General features: G+C 35.9%; 2 protein-coding genes across 3 annotated transcripts; one reads left to right on the forward strand and one right to left on the reverse strand.

Moving 5' to 3' along the window:
* The first annotated feature begins 1,515 nt into the window (after positions 1 to 1,515).
* LOC110809609 (uncharacterized) lies at positions 1,516 to 11,440 on the forward strand. Its single transcript, XM_022035484.2, has 2 exons — positions 1,516 to 2,673; positions 11,047 to 11,440. Exon 1 carries the CDS (start codon positions 1,630 to 1,632, stop codon positions 2,671 to 2,673), a length of 1,044 nt encoding a protein of 347 aa, XP_021891176.2. The 5' UTR covers positions 1,516 to 1,629; the 3' UTR covers positions 11,047 to 11,440.
* CPSF73-I (cleavage and polyadenylation specificity factor 73-I) lies at positions 2,874 to 23,019 on the reverse strand. 2 transcript variants are annotated; one of them, XM_088213417.1, is made up of 6 exons: positions 22,776 to 23,019; positions 10,268 to 10,421; positions 10,038 to 10,135; positions 8,228 to 8,273; positions 7,991 to 8,140; positions 2,874 to 4,847 (listed from the first exon to the last, which is right to left on the reverse strand). In XM_088213417.1, exons 2-6 carry the CDS (start codon positions 10,397 to 10,399, stop codon positions 3,204 to 3,206), a joined length of 2,070 nt encoding a protein of 689 aa, XP_088069543.1. In that variant the 5' UTR covers positions 10,400 to 10,421; positions 22,776 to 23,019; the 3' UTR covers positions 2,874 to 3,203. The 2 variants fall into 2 exon arrangements, with proteins under 2 accessions (XP_088069543.1, XP_088069544.1); XM_088213418.1 differs by lacking the exons at positions 10,038 to 10,135; positions 10,268 to 10,421; positions 22,776 to 23,019 and adding an exon at positions 8,444 to 9,990.
* Positions 23,020 to 23,602: the final 583 nt, after the last annotated feature.

The raw sequence follows: 23,602 nt of genomic DNA on the forward strand, positions 1-23,602 counted from the left end.
TAAACATTACATCATGGATAAATAAATATTTTATAAGTAACTGTGATAATAAAATAATGATAATTTTTACAAAAAGATCCAAAGTGTAAAGGAATTTCTAAGTATACAAAGAAAAGATATCATTTCACAAGAGATACCATTCTACAAAAAAAAATTATCCTTAACAAAATATGATTGAATGTAGTTATATCAATGGACACTTGGTTATTTTATAGATTACTAAAAATTTTAGTTGTTCATGCTAGATTTTTTAAAATTTAAATTAATATATATTCTTCAAAAATTAATAGATTGTAATTAATCTATCATTAAGAATTTGATTTACACTAAATTTCACAATCGTGCCTATATAGAAGGTCTTGGTTTGGTTATTCATAGTATAAAGTAACAATAGTAATATTCCTTTGCAACTTCCTTCTATAAAATTGTATTTTTTATAATAAAAAAAAAAGTTATCAAATCACTTCTTGAAGTTTAACATTTATTACAATTTTTTTTAATATTTTTTTATTATAATTTAGTTTCTAACATTTAATATTTGTTTTAAACTTATAGTTTTATTTTTTGTTCTAACTAAAATTATTTAATTAAATTAGTATAATTTAACTATTTTAAAAAATAATTCAAAAAATAACTTTAATTATTAAATTAAATTAATAAATTAATAACAATAATAATAGGCTTAATAATATTATTAATTTACTAATCTATAAATTTAATTAATTAATTAAAATTATTCTTTTGAATTATTTTGATATAACAATTTTAGTTTTTTCGCTAAAAATTGAATCAAATTGGCTTTTAAAACAAAAAGAAAAATGTTTTGCATCAAATTATAATAGAAATAATATTAAAAACTAAATTATAATAAATATCAAATTTTAAAAATTATCTTTAATTTAAAATTGTACCGCATCAAATTCAGACGAGTCAGATTAAACAGGTATAGGTGCAAAATATTGGTATTCAGAGACAAAAAAAAAAAGAAAATTACTTGCATTCTTCTTTTTGTTTATTAAAAGAAACAAACCTTTAGTTGGTTTTCCTAGCTTTAGACTATCTATCTTCGTCACACTTAGTTTTTATTTTTTATTCATTATTTTTTTGTTTTTATTAATTATTATCATCAGTTATTAATTAAAATTTTTACTGAAGAATTTTAACTAGCTTGGATATGTATTATCGTGTCAAGAGTTATATTTGTTTTTCAACTTTTGGACTGAATTATTAATTTTTTTTGAAACAAAACTACAGACCATGTGAAATGAATATTTTTTTATAAAAAAAAAAAAAAAATCATCATACTTGTAGATAATAGAGGTCAGAATAAATTCATATTTCTAATACATAATTATAAGCAATTAATGTTAAACATTGCTTTAAAATAATAACATTAATAGAGTATATGAGTATTTTCAAATTAAGATGATTATATATAATCAAAATATTTGCTTAACTTGAATTAATTATAATAATAAAATGTTTTTTTTTCTTTTAATTAATTTAAGAATTAATAATTCATCCGCAGCGGGTCGTCACCACCAACACCATTTGCGTCTCTCCTTGCGACAATCCCACTTGGGATAACAAATCATCTGAAACAAAATCCCAAAAAATCTCCATTAGAACATGAAGCGGAAGAAGTGGTCGGAGGTAGAAGAGCAAACCCTACTCAGCAAGTACTCTGATCTGCTCAACTCAGGAGCTCTAGCCAAGCTCAAAACCCGAGAGAAGAAGTTCCGACCCATCGCTGACCACGTTAATACGGTGCATCACCTGCAGGACCCCATTACCTTCCCCTTCAAGTGGTCCTGGCGCGACGTCTCCATCAAGGTCCAGAACATGAGGCACCAGTACTTAGGCGTCAAGCAGAAGATCAGAATCTCCAAAGACGACTTCAATTGGAAAGACGGCGTGAATCACTGGGAAAATTTTCTAAAATACAAGGAGGTTTTTGGAGACGTGGAGCTGGAAGCTAAAGGAAAGAAAGGCAGCAGCGACTTGTTCGAGAATTGCTGCGATTTGGGGATTGGGATGGAGTGCGAGGATTTGGAGGAGGAAGAGGAGGAAGATGCAGTGGGTAGTGAGAGTGAATTGGTTACTCGAGGGAAGGCGAAGAAGGGTTATGGAGGGTTAGGGTTGATTGGATCGCAGGTTTTGGAGTTGAGAGAAGCGATGGTAAGGAGAGAAGAGAAGAGAAGGGAAAGAGAGTATGAGAGGGAGATAAGGGAAGTGGAGAGGGAGGGGAAAAGAAGAGAGTGGGAGGTGAGGAGGGAAAGCGAGAGAGCAATGGAAGTGGAGGAAGAGAGGTGGGTTGAGAGGAGAGTGAGGATAGAAAGGGAAGTAGAAGAGGAGGAGGAGAGGAGGAGGAGGAGAAGGAGGATGATATTGGAAGAGGAGAAGGAGGAAGAAGAGATGGAATGGAGGGAGAAGATGGTGGGAATGCAGATGGAACATGAAAAGGGGATGATGCAGATGCAAGCAGAAGCATGGCAGAACCAGATGCAAATTGTAGGGTTGATGGGGAGATTGTTATGCCATTTTTTTGGGACTCCTACTGATGGAGCTTTAGGGGGTTTGGCTTTAACACCTCAGGTTTTGCACCACAATCCCAGTGGAGGATTACCCCACAATGCTAAGCCTCATGCCAACTCTCCTTCTGACTTCATCTAGGTTATGTGTATCTTTTTTCTTATGTCTCTTATAGCCTCTTTTCAATCAAGATTCCTAAAATTCTCTCCTCTCTTCAAGGAAGTTTGTTCATATATCTGATTTTCACAAAGATTCAGTTTTGCTAGTTTTGGTGTTGTTTGCTTAGTTTTTCCTATTCTTTCAAGCATTCTGTGGAACAAAATCAAATAGGATGAGTAAAATTGGTATACAATTATAACTTACATTCACCATTTCCAATAAAAACTGGCAAACTCAGAAGAAAAGGTTCCAAGAAAAACTGCTATAGTCCTTCTCTTCCCTACATGATGAAATGTTGCAATACATAATCTCCTTATTTGTCTTATAAATTTCTTCTAAGTTACACATTCATGGCCATGGCATCCACAAACAAGATCAACTGAAGACTCATTCCTCTACTCATGATCCATTTTAGTTCTGAGCTATACTAACTTGGAGATAGTGTACAGTTAACCATACAAATTAACCCGGCAATGTTCATCCCATAATTTATCCCTGATTAGTTCCAAACCTTATGATGATGCAGACAGAGGAATCGGCTTTACTGCACTCTGAATGCGTCGAAAAGCAGTCCTCACTCTTTCCTTGAGACCTTCATTTTCGCTCTCAACATCCCCATTCTGTTTATCGAGATGTGCCACATTGCCATCAACGCATATTACTAGTTTCCCGTCCTCTCCCAACTTTACGTCTCCAAAGAGCGAAACAAGAAGCGTGTAAATAACCTTTTCTATCTTCTTCTTGTTTTCTTCCTCACTTTCAACAGCCTCTGAATCAACTACTACCTTGGGACCTTCTCGACTGATATTAAGAATCAAAGCCACAATTGAATCTGACACCATATCGCTTATTGGATCAGATGTCCAATGCAGTGAAACATGCTTATCTGACTCATGCTTCACTGTCACTCGATCATGCACTCGCAATGTTGGAACCCCAGACTCTTCATCACTTGAAGATTCCACGCTCTCATATATTTTCTCCAGGCGATGCTTTATCACTCCAAATATACCTGTGTATGGGATAGTAATCCTTTGAGTAACATTCGCTGTTGACAGCTGTGAGAAAACATGGAGATCATCGGGTGCCATTATCTGATACGTGAAACCTTTTTTCACCAGAATACCGCTAACAGTATCACCTGCTTGTGGGGTTTTTTCAGCCAGTCTCCCAATGGTTTTTGCCATTTTCTCTGAGTTGAAGTACATCTCAACAGACTGGCAATTTTTAGGAGTTATGATTTTGGTGTTGCCATCAGTGAACTCAGTTAAAAGCTTCTGTTTAAGTCTACCCATTTCATTTGCTTCCCCATGAACAAGAATGACATTTGGAGGCATTAGCTCCTTCAAAAATGTACTTGTCTGAGCATAGTCTGCATGGGCAGAGAAAGATATGTAGTGTACTTGCATATTGAGAGGTGCAGCCAGGCCATTCATGAGAGTAACTTCTTTGGGCTCATTGATTATGGTCTTCGCCGGTGTCCCTTCAACAACATAACCCGGAATGACGCAAGCGTTTTTCTTATCAGAACACCACATGTCAAATAGTTGTCGGGATAATCCACTTTGAAGTCCACCAGGACTTGCCATAACTACAGATGGACCAACATCACTAAAATCATCAATGCTGTTCAAAGGGGAAATGTGCTTGAATATGAAGGGATTTGAGTTCGCAAACTGGTTACGGATCCTCTCGTTCATGGAAAGAATGTACGTCTGGTACACGGCCATACATCTTTTCGCAAGCGGAGAAGCATAGTAAATAGGAATATTATGTAGCTCAGGATGGTTTGCCCAATACTCATCGAGTATCAGGAGAAGTTCTTGAGCACGGCCGAGGGCAAATGCTGGGATTAGAACACGACCACCTTGAGAAATGGTTGAATGGATAACATCAGTGAACCGCTTTTCCCGAATGTGGCGAGGTTGGTGGAGCTGAACACCATAAGTGGATTCAATGATACATATATCAGGGGAGAACTGTGGGAGCTCAGCAGCACGGAGATGCCGATCTTCTTCACGAGAATAATCTCCAGTGTAGAGAACCCGAACACCAGCTATATCAACCATGAACATGGCAGCACCCAGAACATGGCCAGCAGTGTAGCACCAGAATTTAATGCCATTTACTTCTACAGTTTGATGGAAGTCAATAACCTGCGGATCATCAAAAAACCGTAAAAGTGGATCAACAACTTTAGTCGTCAGATAGTTTACTCTATCTGCAAAGAATGCATAAAGATTAATTACTTTTAACTATCACTACAAATGGTTTACACCAGTTTGTCTCGGACATACTTTAAAGTTTTTTCACTGTAAATGATGCAAAGAAAGAAATGCAAGTATTCTCAAGACTACTATCAGTCTGTCTATGGTTGGGGATAAATGGTTACATTATATGGGCTCTTTGGGCCTAGGTCATGATATAAATAGGGTGGAGAATTTTGGAGATTTTGTAAAGATATACTGACTGAGTTGTAAATATTTTAACATGGGTGGCATTCCCTTAGTACCAATGTGTTAATATACACTTTATACTTTTTATTTCAGGGGGAAAAAAAAAAAATCAGCCTTTCCATTCCAAACAGACTACTGGAACCGATATTGCATTTGGTTCAACTTCCACCCTATGCCATTCTAACTCCCACCTCTAACTTTATTGCATGGTTCGGCCAATTGATGATAACTGTGACTATAAGTGTCTATCACACTCTTGCTTCCTGCAAAGGATAAAATCAAAAGCATAAGCCCTTTTTCTCCATATACTAACTGAATATGACCAACCTAAAAGTAACCAAAATGCTAGAATCTGATGTATAAAGATTTTAATCCTTACAACAAATACCTCAAAGCATCTTTTACCAGCTCACAGTATAAACACCAGCTGGATCAGAACAAACCGTTAATAGTCATCCTAAGTTTGTGGTTAGAAGTCTAAACGTTCTTTATGGTTTTTGCCAAGTATTCTTTTGCAGTTGTGTCTATTTACAGTGTGTGATTTAATTAAGTTTCTATAGTCATCTTGTCAAAGTATGCTTTAACAAAGTCTAGGAATAAGATCAGAAGAGTTGGCTCCTAAATTCTGAAAAGCCAAAAACTGCTCTTCCTTCCATTGCAATAAATTCCATGTCTTGTTTATGGACAAATCTTAAACAGAAATGTGTCTAAGTGTTGAGTGTTTATCTATTTAAGAGATCATCGAGTTCTCTCCATAAGTCTATAAATTAGATTCTGAATATGTAAAGTAAGAAAAACCAAGAAATACTAAAATCTGTATAATAACTTTTGAAGGTTGTATACTCGTGGCCTTTCGGTGGCAGAACAAAAGAAATAAAATTCAATAATAAAAACAAAAAAAAAAGTAGGAAGGTGATGTATATTGAACTTAGGCTAGAGTAGGGTAAGAGGAGGCTCCTTATCCTACTCTTCCCCACCAAATGTTTAGAAGTAAAATTTTTATAATTAGGATGAGACGCTATCAAGCCTTCATCCCATGGAAGGTGGATAAGCACTACTCACTTAGGTAGTGTTTTAACAGGCCTAAAATGACCTTTCCTAATTTTTCATTTTATACATATACCTTGATAAATATACCACGATAATAAGCACTACTCACTTACGTAGTGTCTTAAAAGAACTAAAATGACCTTTTCTAGTTTTTCATTCTACACATATACCTTGACAAATATACCATGATAACTCACGTCGCTGCAGTGCTACTAACACCATCCTTATCATTATTGCCACCACCACCACTACTTCAATCACTACTATTATCGGCAACCACGACCACCACCACTCCATGACCCTCATTGTTACAGTTACTTTTATCGTTGTTATCATCACCATCGCCTTGGTATCACCATCACTACTGTCACCCCACCACTACCACCAATTCCACTACGGTCACCTACTGCTAGCATTGTTGTCACAATCTCCTTGGCCGCTATTGCCATTAACCACCACTATTGTCACCCCCATCGTCATCACCACCACCCCCCCACACTTCACTATCACTAATGCCATCATCACTACCACTATCGCCAGCAATGCAACCACCAGTAACACTACTATTAGAGGTGCTACCATTACTATTAACCACCACTATTGTCACCCCCATCGTCATCACCACCACCCCCCCACACTTCACTATCACTAATGCCATCATCACTACCACTATCGCCAGCAATGCAACCACCAGTACCACTACTATTAGAGGTGCTACCATTACTACCATTACCCCAATTTCACCATTATCATCATTATTGTCATTAATGTTATCACTGTTGTAGCCATTAACTACAGCTCCTACTGCTATTGTTATCACTACCAAAGCCACCATAATTGTTATTGCCGCCACCATCTTCACTGTTGTCGTTGTTGCCAACACCACCACAATCACTACTTTATAAATAGAAATTGAGAAAATGATAATTTCATTTGTTCGAATATCACTCATTTCCCTACCCAACCATCCAACATAGTAGGATAAGATATTTACACATGGTTCTCTTACCTTAACCTACCCAAACTACTACCACATCCAACTCATGTGCCAAATATAGGCTTATAGAGTGAAAAGGATTTGAAATCAAGGATAAGGTGGCTGCATAAGTTTGCTCTACCTACTTACTTGTTGGTGAATTTAATTTATGTAAATGATATGCCCAAACCAAAGAGGAGAAATAAAATATTTATCCCAAAAAGAATATCTATATCAGGTTTCAAGCATTTAATGTCAAAGTCAACTTCTTTTTAGATAAAAAGACCAGAGTTAAACTGGTAACTCAGAGCTAATCAGCAAGGTGAAATCACAGAAAGTATATAAACATTTTTTACAACATGATAAAATAACTAAGAAAATAAAAGAATTCACAGAAAGTTAAATCAGCACAAAAAAGCAACAAGGTGAAATCTTGGCATTCAATGAGCATCATGCCAAGCTGATTATACATGTCAAACAACAATTCTCTTCCCACTCCCAGACTTCATTTGCATTTGCGTGTGAAAGAAAAACCAATTGTAAAGAATTGAAAAAACAGTACAATCTGTGGCAAGATAAATGAATACAAACAAAAAGGTGATGTTTTGATAAATGCCAATAGCATTATCCCAAGCCAACTACTATATTGTAAACAAAAGTTTTCACCAGTTCCACATGTAGATTGCACTTACATTTGAAGAATCTCCATAATAAACATAGAGAAGCATGCAAACAAAACTCCAGGAAAAAAGTAACCCAGCAATTAGCAAGGACAGAAGAATCACTTATGATCGAGAATAATATAATGAACAGATACCTCAATTTTTTCCATAGAGCGACTAATGTCTTGTTCGTCAAACAACATATCTTCAACTGAAACTTTGCTCACTTTTACATAATCTGTTAATAGCAACTTGTAGATAGCTTTTGTTGCATGAGTCATAAAAACTCTACCCTTGAATGTCGTCTAGTGGAAATATAGAGCACGTAAGTTTAATTCCAAAGAAAGAAATGCAAGAAAAAGACATGCTAGTTCATCTAGAAAGAGATAAACCTTCTCCAGAAAGTAAGGTAAGGAAGCTGCATGATCCAAGTGAAAGCTGCATGCAGAAAGCATAAAAACATGATGTATCAAAGAGAACAGGGAAAGAGAGAAATATATACGCATTGTTTATCTTAGCTTCACAAACATTGATAGAACAAACAGATATTTAATATAATACAAAGTATTCTTATCCTTGAATTCCAAGAGCTATGAATTGCTTTCTACCTATCCTTGTAGTATAAAACACTTCAGATACAGCTTTTTTAAACCTTTCCTGCTGCTTAAAAACTTTATGAAGGAATATCCAGACCCGAAGTTCTTTTATTAGGGATCAATCATTGTACTCAGGCAAATATCTTGGGAACTTTATAGACAAATGTTAGAGGGACCCAAAACATCATTATAAGTCAATTGAAAGGGAAAATCACTTCTTTCATTGATAGGAGTAAAGTTACACGTCAATAGTTTCTTAGTTCCCATATACTGGAGTATAAACTTTCATTAATGCAATTAGAAAATAAGGAGAGAAACATGACCTTAAGGGTGGAGAAAGAAGGGTGTCTTAATCTCTTGTAGTACAACCATAAATGGTCTAATATGGTGGTGGAGAGAATGGAACTGGTTCTAAAATTCACAAAGAGAATGAGAAAAGATCATTTTGCAATTAGAGTCATAAAATATTTTGTAACTGATATACCATCTCGCTATATTTTGGGTGGTGCAAAAAGAAAGAAACATTAGAGCTTATGAAGGATGGAAGATGAGATTGAGAGGGTTAGAGATAAATGGTCACAGACCCTTGGTTTTTTGCTTATGGGTCATTTCTTTTCATTCTACGGAAAATTTTGGAGATCTTATTTATATTCTGATGGATATATAAATACTTTGTACAGGGGTTGGCACCTCCTTGGTCCTTACATAGATTCTGTTTGCGTATGTGTTTGGGTGTCTTCTTTCCAAGTAGTTGACTCTACTTGACTGCCACCAGTTGGTATGGTAGTTGATCATGTATGAATATTTCTATAACTATTATTTGCGGATAATTCCTAGTCATGAGAAGCACTTATTATTGTGTTTGCTGGAAGAATAAACATAATGAACCATGAATAAGAAATCATCAAAATTATTGAGTACTTAACTGTTGCAGACCTTTGGTTCTCTCCAACAAGCCCAAACTTTAATTTATTCAAAACAGGGCAGGAAGGGACAAAAAACCAGAAGAATTCTGGTATCTCCGGACCTGGTACTTTCCAATCTAACTTTGTGTTACAAGGGCCTTTAAATAGATCAAGGGGAAAAGAATATTCCATTTTGGTATCGAAGCCAGTGGTTATGAAAGATTTGAGGCCTTTTCAACAGCATTTTTTGAGACTTTCCTCCAATTATATCAAAAGGTCTAATTTTGACACCTGATTTTGGCTTCTAATGTCCAGGACCAGAGATAACTAGTTCCTGACCTTGTGTATTTTGTTCAAAGGTTATCCTTTTCAGATATCCTAGCTGATTCTTTCTTGTAATTTTGTTAGGCTTTTGCAGTTCGGTGGCACCCTCTTGGTTCCCTTATTTATAATAGTTACATCTTCTATTTTAAAAAGGAGAACTTTCAAGAAAGATAAACCTTTCTCCTTCCACCAGATCAAATGGTTTTCTATTAACTCCATTGCCATAGTTTAAAATCTTTGCCAAATTGAGTTAATGATTCTAAAGGCGCAGTAATGAAAAAAAAAACGTTTAACAAGACAGTCATGCCAAAACCAAAAGGACATAGGAAACTTTAATAAGAGAAAAAAGGAGAGGAAGTGAGCAAAGAACTATGTACTGCGTGATAAGAAGCACATCTATTGTTGAGGGATCAATTTCATCAAAGTATGGTAAAGCAGCCATGCCCGAGTAAGCAGGATGAATTCCACAGTCAAACTGTCATCCATAAGTAAGCAGAAAAAGAAAAAAGAACAGAATAATAAGTATATACGAGAACATATATATATAAAAGAAAGAAAGGAAACATCTTCGAAGCAAAGTAAACACCAAGGAAAGCATTGTAAGTACCAATATGGTTTTCCCTTTGAAAGACATGTAAACACAGGATCGACCCACTTCATTGCCAGCACCTAAAGGGGTTATAATTAGTTGATCCCCTTCTCTTGATACAGGTAGATCCCGTCTTTTTAGTGAAGCCATTGATTGTGCTGAAGAGGCAAAGCTGCCATACAATTATAACAACAAAATAAAGTTCAAGAAAAAATGATTGCTAAGGCTTGAAGTTAGCATTTCATTCTCCAGCAACAAATATAGTTTATCAAGGAATTCGATCTGTTCAAGGGAAAGATTAATATTAGGATGCTCATATTAACAAGGGGAAATGCAAAGAAAACTGTGATTTTCTAGAAAAGAAAAAAAGAGTATAGGTACAAATAACAAAAGTCAAATTTTTGGATATGAAGAAAAGAGAAAGTAAAGAGCTAAAGTCCTAATCTACTAAATGTTTCAAGAAAACTGGATGCACTAAACAATTGGGCAAGTTTGAGTTTTTTTCAGCAAATATCTACAACCATTTAGATCTTTTTTTACGAAAGCTACAGTAACACGATCCTAAGTGAATGGAGCTTAATCCTCTCCTTTTGGCATTTAATTCGACCCAACCATTTCACGGTTGGATTAGAGTCCATATGATTTGAGACTTCATCCATGGTACTTATTCAACCGACAAAATGTGCATTTCAAAAAGAAATAGTAAAAGTAAATGAAGAAAAAAAATATAAATTATTTGAATCATATGCAATAACATTGACATGCTGATAATTCCTATATTGTCTATATCTTTGCAGAAATGGTAGACAAAGGCTAGGGGCAGCAATGGGCGGACTGGAAGCTACTTTGGTCCCCCACCCAAAGTCATGTTGGCTGGATGGTCTCCCACCCATCCTCATCACGAGGGCAGGGAGAAAGCACCTTCATCCTGTTTAATGAAGCGAATTAAGGAAAAGCACTGTTCACTGAAGCAACCCACTGTTTTGAAATAACTTCTTTAAAAATAAATTATGTAAGATTCACTACCATCCCAGATCATGGTGGAATTAACATTTATTTGCAGTGACCTCACTTTTTAAAAATAACTTGTTTAAAAACAAATCATGAAGGATCTGCTACTATCCTCTATCATGGTGAGCTAGAAGGTTACATTTTTTTTTTTAAATAAAGAGCCAGAAGGTTACATTACAACTAGTTTTACAAAGTGGATAAGGAAAATATAGGTGACGAGGTTACAAAAATGTTTAGCACCTACTTCATAGTGTAAATTCTTAATTAGGACCTACACAAAGTGTTCTAACTTGGTGTTTGTATGCATGGGACATTCACAAAATTAAAACTTCAAAAAAATTATTCTTACGACCCAAAATTAGAGAGAGGAAATTAAGTACATCCATAAATGAGAAAAGATAATATGAAAATTCCTAAAATATAAAGAAAATATCATAGCTTCTTCAGGTTCCAATCGTCTTGTCCAAAAGATTCCTTCTGGAACTCCACTTATCAAAGGAAAAATAGAATTAGAAGACTAAGAACTTGAAAGGCCACATAACATAAAATAAAGAACCAAATATGATACAAAAAATGCAATAAACTATTTATCCATAAAATAAGATGCTAAATAATGATATGTGCAATTCAATTTTTTTGAAATAAAAATATAAAGTATATAATTAATCAACAATACCAAGGGGGTACCACCCATTTACAAGATATTTGCAAGTCTGTTAGAGTGTCTATTATATATCCAAAATCCTCCATTTTATATATTTCATGACCCAGGAAAAGAGACCAAAATAATGAAATCAACTTTCCCTAATTCTAAAAATCTCCATTTCCATTATCTTAAAAGCCCTACTATTTCTCTCTTTTCATACCACCCAAAAAATAGCAAAAGGAATGAGATTTACAAAAAAATTTTACATGTCTTCCGAAGCCCAAATCTCATCCCTAACCAAACTCTCAATAACCAGTTGATCCCTAACAATCCATACAGCATAGTCCACAAGTTATAAACCACCACCATAGCAGAATGTGGTTACACGATTTGGTTGCATTCTTGCAAAGTTAACATCTGTTCACCATTATTATCTCCCTCCTCATCAGCTTGTCAATAGTCACAATGCTCCCAAGCAAAAAAAGCAATTCTTGGTGGCGCTTTTGCCTTCCAAACCTTCTTAGCTGGAAACCTTAGCTCCCCTATCTCACCATTTTTAGTCAAATGGTTGTACAAAAATTTCACCGTGAACAACCCATTCTTATTTAGTTTCCACACAAGTTGATCACTATTATCGTTCAATTGGATTGTGGACAAGAATTGTAATAAGATTCATTTTCATCCATTTCCCAATCATTGAGATTTATTGTCACATTAACTATCCACTCCCTCCAGAATTCCCCTCCCCCATAAGCCGCCTCCACAAAGATGTTCTTCAATTGAGCAATGGCAAAAATCTGTGAAAATTGATCCTTTAGACTACCCCTCCAGATCCAGTCATCCTGCTAGAAGAGAACCTTATTCCCTCTTTCCACCTTCCAATTGATACACTCTTGTATATTATGTCTCCTCAAACATATACTCTTCCAAAGCCCCAACCCAAACGGTCTACCCAAATCTCCAATAGTCCCTCCCCCACTAGCAAACCTGCAATGATATGTGCAATTCATGTGCAAAGATATCAACACACACGTTCTTCAGGACAAGCTTAAATTTCCAATTAAGACTCCAAACCATTCAGGAAACCACTTATCCAATATGCAAGAAAATTAGTAATAATGAATCCTATATCCACCAGACTTAAAGTGTCAAAAAAAGGAGAGGGTTATTTTTTTATAGGGAAAAAGAAATAGGATTAATGAGCACCAAGGAAGGCATCTGATGTATAAAATTATAAAGAGAAAAAATAAAAAAGATAAATAATATCTACATCATCCACCAAGAGTCGTCCCTCATACAAAAGACTACAGTTGTAAAACAATGATTCCTGGTAGATGCGAAAGAGGTAGAAGAGTGCTCAAAAGCTCTTCTACGAGAGTTATTTTGTTCCAACTCTTGTATGCTAGGTGTTTACCTGAGTTATCTGGATGAAATACGCATAATATGCTACCTACATTCTATTCAAATGAATTGGTAATTTTATTTAGGATATTTTGAAAGGAAAATCCACCTATACTATATTGAGTAAAAGACTTAAAATTTATTTTTCAAAAGAATTAAAAGAAATCATTTATTAGCAATTCAACCATCTGGACAAGATTTTTACAAAGTCAAGGAGGATCCTAGGAATATCACAAAGCAAGTCAACCTAGTTAATTGGCTAAAAACCATAAGCATAAAGAACATACATGCATAATCAAAATTGCAAAAGAAGTTCAATATGATACTAAGAGGAGGGTGTTTGAGATTATTCATCTTATACTTATACGCAGCTTCAAACACTTTGTTTGAATCTCCTCATTTGGTAACCGAAAAAAAATAGGTCTTAATAAGGCTCTTATAGGAACTTTAAAAAGGTAAATAGAAATAAGAACCTCATTCCTAATTTTCAGTGTTCTTATTTGTTTATCTAACAAATCTAATTAATATCATCCTTATATCCACTTAAAAGTAAACTGGCTGTTCTGAGAGACTGAAGGGAGAGGGTAGTCGAGAGGAGAGAGAAAGGTCAACAGAGAGGGTAGTCGCCAGGCAGCTTGAGCGGCCACTGCTGTAGCAACAAGAGGGCATAGTGGTCGGGGGTTCTGTTAAGGTTTTTCTTTAAGAGGAGATTAAAATGCAGCAAACAAAGAGGAGATTTTTGGCGGTGGCAAACAAAACTTTTGATGTGGTATGTGAAGGAAGAAAGGCAGAAGTACCGCAATTGAGTGAAAATGGTCAGGGATTCTGAGTATCAATCTCATATGGGGAAGAGGATGTCGAGTGGTTGGTGAAGATGTTGAAAGAATTTTACTGGGAGAAGGGGGAGCAATATTGGGGCAGAAGCAAGAAGGGGAGGGCCCATTCACTGACTGGCGTTAGGGCACAATAGGAGGGGATGATATTAAGTATTCTTGGAGGGAAGGGGAGGTTGCTAGAAGACACTGGGAGCCGGAGGAGCAAGGGGCTTGTAGGGCATAACTATTCTGAGAGAAGGAGAAGGAAAAAGGGATGGGGGAGGAAGTATTGTATGAACCACCAAGATTATGTTGCCATAGATCAAAAAGAGAACTTAGAATCACGGTGGAAGAGGCGAGAAAGATGAGTTTTGTGGAGCTGGTTCGCGGATCTGCAGAGGAAGGGAATTAGGTGAGGTAGATAGGATCCAAAGGAGAGCCTGATCAGGGAAAGTTTGAAATTCAAAATTCCGTAACCCAAAACGACAAGAGGGAGCTGTGTTTAGAAGAGAGAGGTGCAGATCAGTGTGGGGAAACCAAAAAGGAGAAAAAGTCCATCACGGAAAGGCCCAGAATGAGCTAGCGGAACAGAAGAAGGGTTGGTTTTTTAAATGCCAAGGGGCCCAAATTGGACAGAGCTGAACAAAGGAGAATCTGAGGCATGGGATCTAAAAACTACAAGTGGGCTGGTAACAGGCTTTCGCCCGTGAGATTCAGTAGAAACAAGTGGCCCATTCGAAGAGATACATCGGGTCGGGTAAAGAGCACAATCGGGCAATTTGTGACATGTCAACCCGCGAAAGGTGGTTTGTGTGAGGGAGGAGAAATCGAAGGAGAAGATCAGGTTTCAGCAGAAGCCAGGCAAATCACGAGCACAGAAACCGCTGAACAGGCTGAGCGGGCTCTATTGAAGGGGTTAGAAGCAACAAAGGAGGAAATGGAGACAAATTGACGTGGGGAAGGGGAGAAAAATGATGGTGAAGATGAGGATCAGAGAAGAAGAGCAATCTGGAGAAGGAAGGAGATGAGAGTCTGGCCCTAGTTCCAATGTGTGAGGACGATGGGAAAGACAGTCAGATGGGAAGAGAAGGTAGATCGGTGGAAAGGGAAGAAAGGTGAGGAAGGGAGGGAGTGAAAGAGACAATTAGGGACTTAATTGAAAAAGAATATTCTGAGTGGAAATGAGAAATATTCAAAAAATCAGTCACAGGGGCTGTCTTCTGATGATATAGAGGATCATGCCATGGATCTTTTCATGGAGATTGAGTGGAGTAGAAAGGAGAAATCAGAAGAGAAGGCAACTTCCAACTAAAGGCCAAACAAGGCGTGGAGGCATCCAGGGTGCTAAGAAGATTACAATCAAGCATAAACTATGATTGTGTTAGGAGGGAGAGGAAGGAAGGGGGAAGCAGCGAAGTTACTAATTCAAGACATGATTAAGAAGATTATTTTCTAGAATGTCAAGAGACTCGATGATCATAAAAAGAGCCAAGTAATAAATGGGTGTATGAGTAGATAGAGACTGGATATCATATGTATGTAGGAAACAAAAATGGAAAATATGCAAGCCAGGATTATTTGTACTATCTGGAAAGTAAAGAATGTGGATTGAAGAAATTTACCCACTGTGGGTTCAACTAGTGAGAATGTGGATTGAAGAAATTTACCCACTGTGGGTTCAACTAGTGAGATCGTGATTATGTGGGATGATGATAAAGTGAAATGTGTGGATTGCAATAGGGGCGAGGGTTCACTTGTCTGTTTGAGATCAAGAGGAATTGGTTATGAGTATTTATAATAAAGGGGAAGGGAGTGAAAGAGCTGCATTATTGAGAGATTTAGAGGAGTGCAAGCGGAGGTGGAATTGCCCTTGGATTGTGGACTGAGAGTTTAATATGATGCTGAGTAGACATGAAGAAACTGGATCTCGGTTTTCCACTATGTGGATGAATTTAAGGAGATTATGGAGAGATTGGAATTTGTTGAGTTACCCTTAACAGGAGGAAAATGGACTTGGTCCAACCAGAGGACTAATACAATGTACTCTCGTCCTGATAGATTTTTGGTGTCAACATCACGCCATTTTCATTTTGCAGGTATTTGCCAGGAGCAATTGCCGAGGGTTATATCTGATTCTTTTCCTATTAACCTGGAGTTTGATGGGATCAAGTAGGGACTGTGTCCGTTCAGATTTGAAGATAGATGGTTGAACACTAAAAATTTCAATGGAAAGATAGATGAGTGATGGAAGAGTAATGAGATTAACTGTAAGGCCAGCTTCAGAGTGGCGCACAAGCTTAAGGCGATTAAATTGGCTATCAAGAAATGGTGTAACAAGGAAGAATAGAAAAATGCATAGACACAGAAGTATTTATTCAGGAAATTGCTGCCTTTGATAGTATGGAAAGTGAGAGGGGATTGTCCGCTGAAGACATGGTTAGAAAGGAAGAGTTAAAAATAGACCTGACGCTCAAATTGTAGAGAGATGAACTAGATTGGAGGCAAAAATTGAGAACTAGACGGATAAAGAAAGGGGATTGCAACACGAGATTTTTTCATGCATGGCTAATCATCACAAGTGGTGCAATTATGTTGAAACCATAGTGATTAATGGCAAGGAAGTGTACGGTAATGAGGAGTTGAGAGGTAAGGTAAGGAATATTTTAGAAATCTGTATTATGAAGAATTTGAATGGAGATCTAAGCTTGATGACATCAATTTTAACATGTTAGATGAGATGAGTAGAGGGTCACTTGAACAGGAGTTTTACGAAGAAGAAGTCTATGAGGGTCATGCGCAATGCAGCAAAGATAAAGCTCCTAGGCCAGATGGTTTTAACATAGGCTTCCTGCAAAAATTCGTGTATGTAATTGAAAATGATATCATGGAGCTTGTCAAAGACCTATAGGAAGCAGATGCTCTTGTGAAATCTCTCAATTCTACATTTCTGGTACTAATTGCCAAGGTGGAGGAGGTAGCAAACATTAAGGAGTTTCAGCCTATCATATTGGTAGGATGTGCCTATAAACTTATAGCGAAAATCCCTTTAAGGAGAATGGTTAAAGTGCTTAACGAAGTGGTTGGGGAGAACCAACATGCATTTGTGGAGTGAGTGACAAATCATAAATGTGGTGTTGATAGCCAATGAAGTTTTGGATAAGCATTTGCTCAAGAAGAAAGACATGGTGTTATGTAAATTGGATATGGAAAAGACATATAGAGGCAGTGGATCAGAGCTTGTATAACAACTTCTTTCACGGTGATGGAGAATGGGGGCCCTTTCGGAATTTTTCAAACCATCGAGATGCATAAGACAAGGGGATCCACTCTCACTTTTGTTATTCATAATTGTCATGTTGGCTCTTAACAAGTTGTTGGTGAGAGATAGGGAGACGGGTGATTTCCAGGCTCAAGGTGGGTGAAAGAGAAAGGGAAGAGGAGACACATTTATTCTTTGCAGATGACACTTGGATTTTCTGTCAACCGGATGAGAGGCAATTGTTAAACCTTATATATGTCTTGTCCTGCTTTCAAGTTGTATTTAGACTTAATATAAATATGGCCAAATCCAAGATGGTCAGATTGGGAAGTGGGGATAATTCTAGAAGACTAGTAAGTACTTTGAGATGCAAAATGGTGAATTTCCCAATGAAGCATCTAAGTATGTCGTTGGGTGCTAAATGTAACAATGTGAGGACTTGGAAACCTGTTGTGGCAAGATTTGAGAAAAAATTTGCAGGATTGAAGAGAAGCTTACTTTCAAAAGGCAGACGTTTAACTCTTGTTTTGAAGACAAAAGTAGATAATAAAAGGCGTGCATTTAACTCTTATCAGAAGTACATTGACCAACATTTCTATCTATTACATGTCCCTTCTATCAATTCGAAAGTTAACAAAAAAACTAGAATCAATATAGAGCATATTTCTATGGGGTGATTCGTAGGAGAAGAGGAGATATCGTTTGGTGGCATGGGACAGAGTCAAAAGATTGCTAAATCAGAGAATCCGAGAAGTAAGAATAATCTAGGAGATGAACCAAGCTTTGCAAAGGAAATGGTTATGACGATTTTCAAAGGAAGGGGGCATTTTATGGACGACAATCATTGAGGGAAAATTTGGTACCATGTATAGAGGGAAATTTCCTAGGTGTATCGACTAGACCATATTGGTTATGGAAGAGGATTTGCACTGTGAGAGAGAAATTTCAAAACTGTCTTAAATGGAGAGTAGGTGATAGGAAGAGTGTATGCTTCTAGTCCGACATCTGGATTGATGATGAAACATTGAGATTGAGGTTTCCACAAATTTTTGTTATAGCACATGACAAAGACAGATCTGTAAGGAACGTTTTCAATGTAGGGGAGGAGAGAAGGGAATGGCCTGTGGAAATGTTGCGTAATCTTAACAATTGGGAGATTGAAGAATACGAATCATTGTTAAATGTTTTATCCTCAATTTCACTCAATGAGGATCAAAATCAACCTTTATGAACTCCCTACAGGTCAATTTACTATAGGGTCATTTTAGAAACATTACCAAGAGAGAGGATGATGAAGAAAATTTTTTGCTTAGACAGGTATGGAGATTAAATGAACCGCCCCGAATTTCTTTTTTCACTTGGGAAGCTACTCGTGCAACTATTTTGACTATAGACAAGCTTATGAGATGGGGGACGACTTTGGTGAATTGGTATTGTCTTTGCAAGAATGCTGAGGAGACTTGTGATTACATTCTTCTTCAGTGTCCTATAGCATAAAACTTATGGTCTGGCTTTTAGGATCTTGGGGTACAATTGGGTGTTAACATGTACAGTCAATGATGAAATTTGGGTATGGAAGGTAATTGCAGGTCAGAAAAAGGTTTTGGGACTCATTCATTGATCATTTTTTGAGTTGTTTGGAAAGAGATAAATTGAAGAGTTTTTGAGGAAGTGGAAGATGGAATTGACAGAATTAGTGAGAGATGGTTTCAATCTCTTGGTATTTTGATAATAAAACAACATTTGTATTCCATTGAGAACTTCGGTGATCTAATTGCTATGCTAATTGATTTATAAATTTTTTGTAAATGAATTTAGCATCTCCTTGGTGGTTATAAATAATACATACATTACACTTTTTACTTCAAAAAAAATATATATTCACTTAAAATTGAAATATATATAATAACAAAAATTATAGAATATTTGTAATGAAATATATATTTTGTTAATTTTTTAAAAAAAAATAACTGGTTATTTTCATAATTAGCACTTTATCCAAATTTGTAACTTTTTAGTTTTTAGATAAAAATCTATTTGCTTTAAGTGGCTTAAAACAAATTGATGCTAAGCATATTTTTTATACAATCGAAACTCCTGCTAGCCCCAACCCTGATTATAAGCTAACTCTTAACTTAAACTATAAGTCATGCATCGACCAACTCCATCATAAAGCCCTCATATGAGATCAGTCACTGCTGCACAAAGGTTATTTAGCATGCCCCTATTTACAGAGACCTTATGTTGATCTATCTCCAGCTGTAACAACCAAAAAAAAAAAAAGAGAGAGAAAATAAAAAGAAAAAGGGGAATAAAATAAATGGAATAATAATAATAAATAAATGAAAAGAAAAAAAAAGGAAAAGAAACCCTAAGGGGGGAAGAGAGGGGTAAATGGAATAATAATAATAAATAAATGAAAAGAAAAAAAAAGGAAAAGAAACCCTAAGGGGGGAAGAGAGGGGCTAAGAAGAAGAAGAGGGAGAAGAAGAAGAGGAAGAAGAGGGAGAAGAAGAAGAGGAAGAAGAAGAAGGGAGGTGCGGCGAGCAGCTGATCCCTGCGAGGCGGAGAAACAGCGGCCAGAGAAGAAGGCTTGCGCGCGATCGTCACGTGACGTGCTGGAAGAAAGAGTCGCGTAGCAGCAAGAGAGAAGAAGGGAGGCACAACGAGCAGAGAGCAGATTCACTCTCGGCACGCAACACGAGGGCGGAGAAGGAAACTTGAAGGTGTGTGTGCGGGGGGGAAGGAACGGCCAGACCGCGGGGAGGCCAAATCCTAACAGATTGGCGAGATTCGTTTCGGACTGGCGTGCCGCGACTTTCTGGGTGATTTCTACTCATTTGCGGCGGCGAGTGCTGACTCCGACAAAGGCTCGTGCGGTGGTGCTTAGGTTTCCGGTATTTTTTCCAACCAAACTCCAAGTAAGGATATCTTAACCCTCTCCATAATTGTTTAATCGAAGTTTGGCCTTTAAATTGCCTAAAATTGATTGCGATTTTAAATTTAACTTATGTGAGATGCTAATAGTAATGATTCAACTAATTTTATGCAAGTGTTGGTATATAACTGATTATGCAACTATATTTAGTCATTTGCAATTTTGTATTGCATGGTGGGTGGATATACTTTGCAGGTCACGTGCGGGAAAGACCATTCATGATTGTTTGTGTTAATGGAGTGTGTATATCGGTTTATGTACCCGTGTTGTGGTGAGTGTGCATTTTGGTATATATGTCTACTGAGAATGTGCGCATCAGTGTAGGTGTATAAATAAAAGGTGCATGCGGTGTCATATAAATATAGATATATAGATAATTTGTATATATATAAAATATATAAGACAAGTACCTATTAAATAAATTATATTTGATTGTTTATATCTAAATATAAATAACAACCTGTGTGTTTGACATATATATACGTATAAAACTGTCTGTTTAATATACGGTGTGTGTGCTTGATATGTATGTATACACGTAGTTGGGTGTGAATTTTTTTTTTTAAGTATAACTATAATGTTTGAGTTCCAAAGTTGGAACATAAAACATAAATAATCTTTGAAGAGGAAAAAGCTTACCGGATACTATGGGAGAGAGTGTACAAATTTGGTACATAGAGTGAACCCTAACGTGGATGTGTCCTCAGTCGTACGGGTACTGGAAAGTCCCATACCGGACGGAGTTGGGAGTTGGTTAAATAAAACTCATACCGGACGGGATATTGAGTCGGTTTATAATAATGGTGCCTATTACTGGACGGGGTATGGGACAGCCGATGATTAAATAGGAAATGTTTGTGTACCCACGTATAGCAAGAATCCCTATAGGGCCCTAGTGATACTAGTAATGGAAATGACAACAAATAATGGAAATGGAAATGGTAAATAACCCTGCTCAGATGAAATGATAAGGAATTCAAAGTTTCACATTTATTGAGATATATATTGATTGTGCTTCTCACTATATTTTTAAGGATATCTTAATGTTATGTGTATGAATGATTGGGTGAACTGATAGTATTGTTTTCTTTTTTGAAATTGAAGCTACCTGATTACATGTCTAATATGGTTGACGGTATTTGAGAATGTAAATGAGTTTAGTTGAATATAAATTTGATGTGATATGATAGTAATTATAAGAAAGCATGAAATTGTAATGAAAAACAATAATGGAAACTCTGCCTTAGAGGAATAGGGGTATGAAGTGAGAAAATTAAACATATTTCTAAGTTTAAAGTTGGTTTTATTAAAGTAAATGTCCCATCAGCTGTTTTACCGTTTTTTACAACACTTTGATAAGTCATTACGTTATTTGGTTTTTATATTCTTATTGAGTTAATGTAACTCACCCAATTCACTATTCTTTCCAGATTAAGACGTTCAGGACCCCGCTCCCAAAGGATGAGAGATTTACTAAGAGATTGTTTCACTCCATCTTATCTACATTTAGACACTAATTAAAATTATCTATGTCATTGTAGTAAGTATTTAATTTAGAGATTAGACACACCTCATGGATTTTGGACATTTTAACACTAAGTTGTGTAAGGGATGTACCTTTGAATCCCTACATATTGGTTGTGCGAGACATATCTGTAAATTATTTACCATTATAAAGTGGGATGCAATAAGGATTCTTAATGGGGGATTCGGGTCGTTACACCAGCATACAAATAAACTTCATTTAAAAGGAGGCACAATACAAAAATCAAGAGTCATCCATATATCCTAAAACCAAATTGCAGATGAATCTTAAAAATGGAAACAAACTCCAAAACAGACTCAAAATCTAGTAACCAAATGAAGCCTGAGAGACAGAAAGAGTTAACATTTAAATCCTTTGGGAATCAACACAACCGAGCCAGAAATATAAAGGACTGGTTAATATATTTGAAGCAGATAAAAATCTTTTCGTACTTGCTGAAAATAAGGTATTACAACCTAAGACAAAGCTAGCAATTCCATGAAAAAGAGCTCCCGTAGATGTTAGTCACATATAACGCATAGAAGACGTAGTGAAGCAAAAAAAAAAAACATGCTTGAGAGAATTTGGAGCTTTTTTGGTAAATTTATGCAGAAAAAATAAGAATAATAATATAGGAAATGCCCTAGCGCAGCTTATCATTTAAATCCATGAAGGAAGAAGAACTGATGAAGTCCAAGGAAACAAGACAAAAGAAAACAGCAGACATTCACTAAAGAAGAAAACGTGAAAACCTTAAATCTGTATAGTAGTAGTCAACATTACAAGTAGCCAGAAAAGAAGCAAGACTAATAAAAGGAAACCAAACACCAATAATAGTGGCCGAAAATCGCCTAAGAGAGTTCTCAACATCAATATCAATACATACCGATCAAAGAAATAACGATATTCCACCTTGGGTTTAAGAAATTACCTGAAGAGGAAGGGAGCAGTTGAAGACCCGTAGCTGGATAGAATGAAATAGCGGCGACAGTACTCTCGGTTTAGATGAGCAGAAACGTCCGAGCAAAAATGAGAAGCAGAGGAAGCAGAGCTGAGTCCGTTTTGCTCCTTGTACGATTGAGGCGCGGCCAAAGATTGCAGAAGGTGCTTGGAGGTTTTTATGGATTGCTATTTGGAACAGAGACTTCAGAAGTAAGAATGAAAAACGAGGGCCGGGGGGGGGGGGGGGGGGGGGGAGGGTTAAGATGGAGGTCTCTTAAATTGATTTTTAGTTTCAAAAAAAAAAAAAAAGGTATCCGAGAACACATTTTAAATAAATTTTAAAAATTATCCAATTGGTGATATGTAATACATAAATAATTATATTTTTTATTATATTCTTATAAAATATATTTAATTTTTGTTATACCTTTTTAAATAAATAATTCTTTTAAATATATTTTAAATTTTTATTTTTTAAAATAATTTTAAATTTAATATAATAATATATAATTATAATAATTTATTCTTAATATATAAATAATTTTATTTTTATTAAAATTAAATTTATGTAATAATATAAATTATTATTATTTATTTTATTAAATATAAAAATTTAATTTAATTATTTATAATAATTATTTATTTAAATATAAATTTAATTATATTCTTATATAATTTATTTTTTTTATTATATATTTCTTATATATTATTTATTATTACGTATAATAAGATATAGATAAGTTATTAATTTAACTGAAAATACAACCGTATCATTTTATTATTCAAATAAAACAGTTGTCATTAATATACAATTAT

The sequence above is a fragment of the Carica papaya genome, chromosome 2, assembly GCF_054855325.1.
Source record: "Carica papaya isolate Zhongbai chromosome 2, ASM5485532v1, whole genome shotgun sequence".
NCBI lineage: Eukaryota > Viridiplantae > Streptophyta > Magnoliopsida > Brassicales > Caricaceae > Carica > Carica papaya.

Excerpts from the sequence above, each read along its gene's own strand:
- LOC110809609 (XM_022035484.2), top strand. The coding sequence starts at position 1,630 with ATGAAGCGGAAGAAGTGGTCGGAGGTAGAAGAGCAAACCCTACTCAGC.
- CPSF73-I (XM_088213417.1), bottom strand. The coding sequence starts at position 10,399 with ATGGCTTCACTAAAAAGACGGGATCTACCTGTATCAAGAGAAGGGGAT. Across the intron at positions 8,274-10,037 it reads GATGTGCTTCTTATCACGCA|CTTTCACTTGGATCATGCAG; the intron begins GTACATAGTTCT and ends TTCTGCATGCAG. Across the intron at positions 4,848-7,990 it reads GCTCTATGGAAAAAATTGAG|GTTATTGACTTCCATCAAAC; the intron begins GTATCTGTTCAT and ends GATGATCCGCAG.